Raw genomic sequence first — 11,622 nt, forward strand, 5'->3', positions numbered from 1 at the left:
CAGCCGAGTGTCACTTAAAGAAAAAAAAAATCAAAACACCTTCAGCAGGACTGCCCCGCTGAACATGTCTGGAACCTGTTTCAAACCAAAGCAGCAGCAGCAATTAAGGAGGAAATGATCAGCGGAGGTTTGAGTTTGACAGGATCGATTTGGGGGGGGGGGGGGGGGGGATTGATTCTGATGTTATTGTTCTACTGCGAGGCGAGTTTGTTAACGTCCAGTCTTTAGCCTATCAGGAGTATTGATTAGTTTGGGGTCAAGTTTGAAACGTACAAAATTCTCCCAGTTATTTTTTTTTAAAAAGTGTTTCAAACTTATATTCGCTTTTTAGTGAATTGTTGTTTGCGTTTCAAGCGTTTATTAAATGGCATTATTTAGATTTTAATTAGGCCTTTATTCTGGCAGGTCCAAGCCCCCCCCCCCGCCCCCCAGCACCTGCACAATACTTCACTATCTTTGTCACCTCGAGCACCAAAATAACCTACAAATGCAGGAAATAGATAGCGTTGAAGACAGATTGTCTTTATTCGAAATGCCTTTGCTCAGCAATTGAACAAAGAGCAGGAGGTATCAACCTTCTAGATACATTATCCTTTCCATAACATGACAGTTTTTAAATTATCATCTTAGATGATAATACACATATAACTCCTGGAATTCAAATAGAAGTTATCCTCAAAGAACAAAAACAAATCAAATGACGCGTGTGACTATATTAGCACTGAACCACAGGAAAAATGCAAAATTAAACATTTGGATGTAAGTGATCTTTTTTCTTTTTGTCATCTTAAATAGACCGTCTAGTTTTATGTGCCAGCTTTTGATAAATATAAACAATTATGACCCGTATATAATCCAGCCTATAGGTCCTGATTTTTGACCCTATCCAGAACATCATAAATTACGAGTGCCAAAATGTAGACTACTTAGGTCTATACAGGAAATAAGAATGCTAATTGTGCAAGCCAAATTTTTCAAAATAAAAGAAGTACCCTATCAATAATTAACACAAATCAGCATATCAGCATTGAAATGTACACAATAAATAAAGTTAAAGGCCTCCTTTTCTGGTTGCCATAAACGTTATAACATTTACATTTCTTACAGTTCACAGGGCACCGTCCTTTACACCAAATCCCAGCTCCTTTGCTCAGATCAGGAACTTGTTGGATTTCTGGAAAAGTTTGTCTTTTTCTTTTTTTTTTCGCCATAACAAGTCCGAGGCAGTTAACACTGTTCATGCCTTTTTAATGGGGCGCGCTGTCCGTAATATATGTACATGCATTTCAGTATTCAAGTGAATTAAAAAAAAGAAAAGAGTCTTGAGGGTTACATGGCAGTGGCATGTGCGGATGAATATGGGTCTATCCCAGTCTTGGTCATACCTGGAAAAAGTATGTAGGCCACCGGGGGCTGTAAACTTGACGCTGACCAGGCTGTGCAGTTACACGGGACGACATAGCCTGGGTTTGTGGGCGACGGGTGGGTGTGGGTGTGCTGACTGGGGCACCCAAGGGTGCCGAACGCGCCGTTCTGGTATCCCAACGAGGACGCGTACGGCAAAGTGCTGGTGCTCAACGCGTGGGGCATCTCTGTCATCTTCTGGATGGCACTGGAGCTGAACTGACTCGGGTCGAGGAAGGAGTAAGGACTTGACGTCGGCGGCAGAAACGCTCTGGCTTTCTCCGAGGGGCCCAAAAGAGAGTCCGCGGCCGACATGGGAAGTCCCTTCAAGTGGTCGGTGTCCCCGAGGTAAGGCAAAGGGAAAACGTACCTGTCCTTCTTGAGCAGGTTCTTGGGTTTGCGCCTGGGTCTGTACTTGTAGTCGGGGTGCTCCTTCATGTGCTGAGCCCGCAGCCTCTTGGCCTCGTCAATGTAAGGTCTCTTCTCAGACTCAGAAAGCAGCTTCCACTCGGCGCCCAGTCTTTTGCTGATCTCCGAGTTGTGCATTTTGGGATTCTCCTGTGCCATTTTCCTCCTCTGGCCCCGGGACCAAACCATGAACGCGTTCATGGGTCTCTTGATATGATCAGCAGGCTTTGACATCTTTTTTTTCTTTTTTTAAAAAGTGTGCTTTTTATCCCCAATGTTAATGACGAGGAAAAAGTTCGTATCGGAAGGAAGGGAAACTATTCACCTGTCTAGATGCCAGATACCAGTCATGCCACGTCTGGGATGTTGCGAGTCTGGAAAATAGCAAAAATAAAACAGGATGAAATAAAAATCCAGCGCCCGATTTGCTTCTCCCGAGTTAAAACACTGATGCGCGTTCGTTCAAGTCCAGTTACAACTCTCTTTCAGACCTGCGGCAGGCAACACAGGAAAAAAATACATGCAAGATGCACACACGTAAAAAAAAATCCTCAAAGGTGAAAGCAATGTTCCGCAGTCAGTTTGTAGGAGTCGTAAAAGTGTTATTTTTTTTCTGCGACACACTCTCCCTCTCCCTCTCTCTCTCTCTCTCTCTCTCTCTGAGGTTTGTCGTCAAGCACCTGGCTTGGAAATGAGCGGAAGAGCGTGAATACGAGCCAAAAGCGGTGAAGTTCAAAGGCTGGGCTGGTTTGGTTTCTGCACGCAATCTGACATAATCTGCAGGGCGTTCACTCACCAACCTGAGCGCCCAATCAGCACCAAGAGCGGCTATTATAATACCTTCACGAAAAAAATATATGTACATTACAACATAAACAAAGACCGGGTGGTAGTAGAAGAAAAAAAAATAGAGAAAAGGGGGGGTGGGGGTGGGGGGTAGCCTGTGTGTGTGTGTGTGTGTGTGTGTGTAGGGGGGTAATACTCAGGATCCCTCCCTGATTCCATTTAATGTAATGAATCGCAACAAACATGGACCTTCAACCTCTTTCCCAGTTAAAACCTGACTTCAATCCAGAGAGGTGACTATACCGTGCAGCCGATTTACTGTACAGCTTTACACGTAACTGTGGCGGAGCATTTAAAGGTGTGTCGCAAATATACATGTAGACTGGCCTCAATAGTTATCTAGTCTATGTTTTTACTTATTATTTGTGAGGGAATGTGAAATAATAATAATAATAATAATAATAGGCTATTAATTCCGTCAAGAATTTTTTTTTATTTTTTAAAAACTCCCTCCCTATAAAATAACATAACATGGCCGCTTCGCTGTCTTGCTCAAGGACCCTTCAGCAGGGCAGTAACCCCTGTCCTCCAGCAGCAGGGTGGTCACAAAAACCACGATGTTAAAGGGGTTCAGCGAGGAGGATGAAAACATGTCACATTTAGCTTCAGTATTTCAGCAGTTGTAACCTTCCCTAAACATTTTACTCTGAAGGACGCCACAGTTACAAGCACAGAAAAAAAAACAAGCATTTTTTTTTCTCCTTTATAGTAAAAAAAGGCCCGCCAAACAAACACGCGCGAGCATATACACATAAACACGCGCGCGCACTGTTAGAGCCCGTGCGCGCCATCGACACTGAACATATGGAAAGCTCAACTGTGTTGTGACAGAATTACAAACACCGAGAAAATATTACATCAACTGTGGACGTTCAGAAAAGCGTCATTGTGAGCCTATAATTGTTGCATTAGCTCGCATCGATTCGACAGTGTGGTTTTAAGGAGGCACAGAGCGATCATTTTAAAATGCAAATTTCAATGAGGACCATTGCCTAATAGCCCTCGGGCTAATGTGCGTGATATATGATTCCTTCAGCTGTGATTATTAAACGAAACGCAGACAGCTGATTTTTTTCACACCGTCAAAAAGCTGTGATTGGAGATACAATCCTGAGAGTCGTCTCCAGTTAGTTACACCGCTAAGTAGATTTATTTAAGGTTGTCTTCGGCCTATATAGCTGTGTGTGTGTGTGTGTGTGTGTATATATATAGATATGCGCGCGGGCACACACACTTGCCCACACGCGGGTGTTGTGGACCACATCCTATTGCAATTATCATCTCATCTTTCTCACACAAGTAGTCTCACACACGCCACAAGATGCTTTTCTTAAACATGTCACCACATCAATCTGGCATGCTAATACCTCTAATATGCAAGCATGACACACACATTTAAAAATAAATGCATACAATACTTTGAAGACGAGGCTGCACCTCAGAAATGTGTTCAAGCAAACACAAACATTTATGGGCCATATTCAGCAGGCGTATTTTCAGATATTACTTTTCACTTTTCAGTCACTTTATTTTTGTAAGCAAAATAGAACAAAATGGAGTTTATTTTTCTGCCTCTGATATTCCCACATTTCAACACCATCTGTGTCTCTTTCTCACGCTCTCTCTCTCTCTCTCTCTCTCTCTCTCTCTCCGCTCCCTGTTTCCTCACACACGCATGCGTCAATCGGCAGCTTGTAACGGAAAGATTTCCATCATATCTTTCTTTAGAAACCCTGAAATCATCGTTAAAAAAAATATGCCCGTTTTGGGATAAAAATCCTCCTCACCCCGACCTACAGAACAATGTAGCCCACAGCTGAGGACGCCCCCGACTTCTTTTTTTTTTCTCAATACAAGCGCCGACCGGATGCCTGCAAAAAGAAAAAGCTCCTCAAATCCTCCCAATCGGCAGACTATGCTGTTCATCAGCAACCACGAGGTAGTATATTGCATGTTCGGACTGTATATTTCAGCGCATTTTGAAGTTTTAAATTGTGTTATGTTATCTTTCACTGAACAGCGTAGATGCAATTTGACATGTGGCGTTTAGGCAGCCATACGCCGACAGCAGCCTCATTTAAGATCAATGAATTAGATATCAGGAAATTATTTTGGGGGCTGAGCCTCCTACTCACGAGGGAGAAGTCAACTATGTTTCTTATTCAAAACCTGATTGTCTAATAAATGCACGCCTGAAAGTTCCCTCGACAATTTAACGGGATAATGAGAAATGCAATAGGTTTTAATTTGTCAAGGATTGAGATGATTTGTTTTCCCCCATCGGCAGTTCCTCTTCAGTTTTTTCCCCCCTCAACTATAATCGATAGTAGGCTACATTTGACACAGCCTACTGTCTGAGATAAAAACGTCAAAATACAGTTTATTAATAAAATATTTGTGGTTTTACAGCTGGGTGCGCCACCATAGAAACTTCTCTCCATCTCCAAACTTCAGGCGTTTTGAAATGTGAAAAGAGTTGTCACAACATACAGCAACCAAAAAAAAAAAAAAGGTGAAACAATAAGAATATAATATATATACTCTGTATGTATATATAGCCTGGGTTTAGAAAATAACGGGTCAATCGCAGCTGTTAGTATTAATAATCATGAAATTAACGACTGGAGGAAGTTTATTTTAACCTACTGTAACTCAAAATTACTTGTCATGAACAACAAATTCACACACAAACGGACACGCATTGGGGGGGCGCGCGAGACCCCCCCCCCCCCCCCCAAAAAAAAAAAAAAAAACACACACACACACAACACATGCGGGCGCGTGCATACACACACACACACACAAAACTAGGATTATCTAAGGACACATGTCCGTCCATCTCGCCTTAAAAAGTGAATGGGGAGCGGCCTGACACACAGAGAGCCTATTAGCCAAGTTGGGCTCCCGTGGAGAGCATTGAGGTAAGCTCCCCCACCGTAACTGTCCATGGTGCTGAAGCGGTAAGAGGTTTTCTTCACTGCACACTTGCGTCCTCCCTCAAAAACTCTTAAAAGCTAGGGTTGACACTTCAATGCCTTTTATTGTATTTCCATCCTATTTAGCAATGGTTCTCAGTAAAAAAAAAAAAAAAAAAAACAACCCATAAATAAATAAAATAAAATATCAGAAACTGAGACAACTCATATGGTCGACAACTTTCCTAACTTTTTTTTCCCCCAGCAGAATGTAAACCCTAACCCTAAGCCTCTTTTTTTCCCACAGTGTGGAAGAACTACTCTTAAACCACATTCGGAACTAATAAATTATGGCACCATAAATAATCATAAACACATTTTTATGCCATCAAAACATGCCTTCCTCTCTGTCCCTTACTTCAGTGTGGGATTCACTGCATATCAGCAAGTGCCTTGTCAATGTAGCACATAATATAGTCTATATCACCTCCTACGTTGTTGCATCTAATCATTGTTTACATGACAAATTGTTAGCATTGATAGAAGGATGACTTCAAGGACTGCGGACTACATTGGAGATAATACAGGACACAAAAGGTGTAAAAAGGAAAAAAACACACACAAAGCAAAGCAACAACAAACTCAGTGAGATACTTAAAGCCGTGTGCCTTCTGGCTGAAGGACAGTTACATACTGGCAACACTGTACCAGCAATTAGCAGCTGCTATTTACAAGTTTGCTTTAATGAGTTCACAGACTGAACCTATTCTGAACATTGACAATCTAAGTTCCCTTGGAAATTTCAAATTACTGTGCAACACCTTCACTTTTAACTAACTCTGAACGACCTTAGAATAGTCAAAAAGATTTATGTATGCAAACACACACACACACACACACACACACACACACACACATTGTCCACTTGTCTGATCTATACTCAAAGTTAGAGCAAAGTAAAAGTCACTGTATTCAGAATTCAGGACACAGAGCGCCCACATGTCACTGCTCAAATCACCATTTAACAGCTACAGTACATAACGCAATCTCTTTTTCAAACCATGTTTACAAAAAAAAGTATTCTATCTGCCTCATTTATATTCAATTAAAATTAAAACGCTGAGTGTTCACGGTCAAGGTATTTGTCTCCAGTTTATATTGCTGTCACCATGTTGTCCCTGGAAATGGCACCCAAAAAAATATGTGTACATATGAGTCGTTGATAATTATACTTACACAAAAAGGCTTTCTTTCATCAATACAGAAATAATTCCAAAACTCAAATTCAGCACATAATGGTGTAGATCTTTTTACATTATCCGCTTATACAAGAACCGTTCATTGACACCGAGAAGCAATGACGAGAGCGATGAGCAGCACGTGAGACGTATTGCCAACATGGGGCATGTGTGACATAAAATGAACATATGTATATCATATCTTTGCTGGTGACAATTTTTCAGTGAGATAGTGAAAGAAGACTTGAATAAAATCTTTTAAAAACTTAAGCTGTTCTCGCTTGTATTGTGCAACACTGGATAGCACAGAGCGGAGCAGGGAAGAAATGAACAAAGGTTCAAGGCATCAGGTAATAATGAAAGGATAGGGGCAATACTGCAAAGACCACGAGGTCCACATCACACAATTATACAATACAATTAGGATTAAAGGGGCAAAAGAGATAACAGGAGATAGGGATAAATTATCACAAAAGGAAAGATGTGACTCTCTCCTGACCTTCATTAAGAGAAAAAAAAAAACTCATTTAGAGCTGGCCTTCCTTGCAGGGGGATTTGAGTCTTTCACATGAGACTGCGACTCACTAGATAAGATGTACAGAGTATAAATGAGAATCTGAACTGCTACTAAATAATAACATAAAATGTTTATGCAGAATAAAACAACACAATAGTGATACGCATATACAGTATTTGTACATTATACAATAAATACATTTTATTGCCACACAAAGCAAAAGTTCACTGTTAGGAAAACAAAGAGTTGGACACTAAGCATTGATTGTGATACTGACTTTTTGATGACAGCTTTTTAACGTTTTGTTTAACTCGCTGTCAAAGCCACTCAATAAGTCGACACTATGAGGTTGTTGACTGTTTCTATAGTAACCACGGGCATCTGCACGTACATGTCTATTCAATCAACAGATTCTATAGCAGCAGGGTCTAAAAAGCATCCCCACTTCTGCCCTCTGGCCACAATACCGCAGATTTTACAAGTTGAAGAGGGTTGGAAACGTTGAATAATCTCCCTCTAGCGCTTCTTCTCAGACTGAATCTTCCAGTAGTTTTGGGCCATCCCTTTCACTTGTCCTCTTAGACAGGATACATCTGCTTCTGGCTGATGATGTCTTGAGAGTGTGATCAACAAATTTGTTTTTGTTTGTATGGGCGACACCTTGATCACTCAGTGGAGCTGAGCATGTCCGAGACGTATGCCAGGCCCTGCAGTGCCTCCTGTAAACGCCGCTTGATTCAAGGACGAGATACATAACTTCCGTGTCTTCCGCTGTCTTTGTAATGTTTAGGTGATTTATGAGGGCAGTGTAAAGATGGATTCAGAGCAAGTTAACGTGGTGTCTGAGTGAGCCACAACGGCTCAAAAGAAGCTCTGCTAAACTATGTTTTGTTCATGCGCTGCTGCTACACCCTATGATGACTCAGGGTATCTTCAGTGGAACAGAGGGACGCCTGAGGCAGAGCATGTGATGCCCTTAAATGGCACTGTAACTGTGCTCCTTGGTTCATCTGAACGCCTCATTGTCTTTTGTTTGGCAGTGTATGCCTCCAATGGTTCCTCCTCTCTCTCAAGGTCCAGAAGTTCCACCCTTGTGCCTTCCTTCCTTTCCACAAATCTGCTAAACAAAACCATGAAATCAGCCACTGGGTGCTGCAGAGTATGCAGGAGGCCCTGGAAGAACGGAAGCACTGGCTAAAAAAACAAAATACCCTTAGACTGACCGTAGGAACTTGGCCCTCATACAGACAGCATCGGTGAGCCAGGTGGACTACATTCCTCTTTCATTTTACACTGTCAAAGAATCAGAAACCTGATGTGTCACCGCATCCACAACTGTACAAACTCAGGTCCTCCAATGGGACAATTCCTCCAACCTTATCTTATTGTTCATTGCATGCGTTCCTTCTTCCAACAATGGTCCTGATGGCATTCGATGGAGGCAAATGTCCAAACATTCTTCAAGCCTGCAACAGACAATAGCATGACAGGTGAGGTTGGAGGAATTGTTCCACTGGAGGACAGAGTTTGTACAGTTGTGGACGAGGTGTGGGAACACCATGATGGTCCCACATCTCCACTGACATGCTCACTGGTCGTCATCATCTCCTCCAAGGCTGACAGGACACTTCAACGTCAAGAACCTTGAGGGTACTTGCACTTCCTGATGTCCAGGAATCTACCACTTTACTCTAGGGTCTGAGTACTTCTTCCCTCTGTGTTCCTCCAGGGGGCCTTCTCAGTGTTCTTGGATTACCAACCACCTGTCTTCCTAGGGCATTAGAAAAAAGCAGATATGTGACTGTGCTTTGGCGTTTGATAGCCAGACTTGGGAAAAGTACATCACGGTCCACAGCAGAAGGTATAGCACGCGAGATCTCTCAGGTTTTCAGCAGGTCCCCAAATGATTATCCTGTCAAGTTCTTACTGCTGTCTGGCTGAACACCTCAGGCCCCATCAGATTTTGCCAGTTCAAGCCAGTCTCCACTAGTCCATTGACTTCACTTCCCAAACCAACACTGCCACCACTCCTTATTGACTGTCAACCCCCTACCACTGTCCACTGCCTGCTGATGGTGCACTGCTGTGGCAGGGGTTTCCAGCACCTGCTTGACTGGTGGTCCCAAAGAATTTTTCACGGAGTCTTACTTGTCCATCTTGGATGCTGACCGTATTACCAACTTCCATTGGAGTCATCCCGAGAAACTTATCAAACTGCTTGCAAGAAACACATCGTTCCTACTGAAAAGGGTTCCTGTCATGACTGTGCCAACAACCATACGTTGAGTTCTTGCTAACTTGAGTAACACAACTCTCGCATTTTTTTGCTTTCTGGACTAATCTTTTCTGTTGATTTCATTTTTATTCTGTTTTATTTGAATATTTTATTCATACATGCATCTGTTTTAACTTGTAAATTGAAAAACTGGATTTTGGAAGAACGGCCACTTTCTGAAGCTTGAGGTATACTCGTTACTGAATGCTATCATGGCTTCACAAAATCATGACGTACAGGACTCACCTCTGACAACAGCTGGCTCCCAAATCACAACTGTGATGTTATTCACCGTTAAACGTGACATTCTGTATTTGGGGGAATTTTCAAATTAAATAACAGCTGTTTCTTTTTAAGTAAAATATCCATGATAACACCCATGACACATTTATACTCACTTATTACTTCTCATTATAGCCTGAAGCCATATCTCATCAGTGGACGTAATTTGTCTGTTGGAGTGCGTGCCCAGCATTGACATTCAGGCTCCGTCGGGCCTTTACAATTATTGGAAAAATACTTTTGAATAAATACAGCAGAGTGCATTGTGAATTATAATGTTTTGATTAATTAGATTTGGTGCTTATATTCCAGTGTGGACACCCAGCGGAAAAACAAATGTGGCATTTACTGGGAAAGCAGATCTTGGTGGTTTAAGAGTCAAATAAAAGCCAGATCAAAATATATCTGTATAGGTCAATAATCCCAATAACTAACATCCTATACTCATATACATTTTAACATTGTGAATAGCTTTCTTTAGACACAATCTCTTTTTTTTATCTCTCGTCTAGGGCTGCCAGTGCCTCCACTGAGTCCGAGACCTGAACCTCAAGACGTGGTGCAAAGCTCTCGTGAGTCAGGTGATGAATTCAAAATTGAAATTGAAAATCAATATTCCACAGTGCTATTCTTGAATGTCTCTGAATTATACATGTCAATCAACCTTTTCTCCCTGTTTTGTTTACAGAATCGGCCTCCTGCATTATGAGGTGGGAAAACCTTTATTGGACAAACAGCTGCTTGTAAATTCTCAGCAGGACTGTAGGTATTGTAAAATCAAAAAACAGAGACAACTCAAATATTAAATAATGGAGAAAGAGACAGCTGGAGAATGTAAAAGCTTTTGAAGGCAGAAAGACTGATGGAGGAAGAAGAAAAAAATACAATTCTACAAATCTGTATCAGCGAATGATTAATTAATTTTTGTTGAATGATCTGTTCTTGCCTTGTGAGATATCAGTTTCCATTTCTTTTACACTTTTACAGAAGATCTCAAGAGACCGCTAGTTCAAAAGACGCTTCAATTTAGAGTTCCCATTGGAAATGGTTTCAGAAAGTCTTTTTGCCATACGTTGGGCTTTGATGTGTTGTAATCTTACTGTTCAGAGATGGGGAAAATAAATTCTGGGTTTTTTTTTCTATTGTAAGTGCTCTTTTTTTTCTTGACCTCACATTACATTTAACTTCACAAACATGTGAAAAGATTATCATAGAAATATCTACGTAAAACTTAAGACTTTCCATGTTCCAGTGTACATAGCGCATAGAGTATAAGGTACAGATTAGTTTGTACTGGTGCACATAATGGTCATAATTCTATTGCTTCAAAGAAAAGCTGTAAAGAATCTGACCTTTTTCCTGAAAGGTTAAGAACCACATTTAGTCTGTTGAACTTGACCCCCATCATGTTAGAGCTGGAAGGTGACTTGCTGTCAAATAGTCAACGAATCTGCTTTGGACCCGGCAGGTCATCTATTAATGAAAGAAAAGATTGATTTCCTGTCATAAGCATTTGTTCCACGTTATCTTTTTTTAAAAAGCAGTTGTCTTTGGCTCGTGTTGTGACCCACATGCTGCTTTCTAATAAGTGTTACATTTAGATATATGCATTCGCAGGTAGATCTTTGATAGCTGTTTATTCAAAAGCAAACAGAACTTGAAAAGAGGATATAACCTCGACTCAGAACTCTGGAGGGGTGGACTAAGATTGAAATTGGTCTGACTCGCTCCCTCTCT

At 41.4% G+C, this 11,622-nt stretch overlaps 1 protein-coding gene across 1 annotated transcript; it reads right to left on the bottom strand.

Annotated features, from left to right (window-relative positions):
• Positions 1–501: 501 nt before the first annotated feature.
• On the bottom strand, positions 502–2,046 carry sox14 (SRY-box transcription factor 14). The gene has a single exon (XM_070908694.1). It carries the CDS (start codon positions 2,044–2,046, stop codon positions 1,330–1,332), a length of 717 nt encoding a protein of 238 aa, XP_070764795.1. The 3' UTR covers positions 502–1,329.
• Between the last annotated feature and the right edge of the window lie 9,576 nt (positions 2,047–11,622).

This window comes from Enoplosus armatus, chromosome 7 (genome assembly GCF_043641665.1).
Source record: "Enoplosus armatus isolate fEnoArm2 chromosome 7, fEnoArm2.hap1, whole genome shotgun sequence".
Taxonomy (NCBI): Eukaryota; Metazoa; Chordata; class Actinopteri; order Centrarchiformes; family Enoplosidae; genus Enoplosus; species Enoplosus armatus.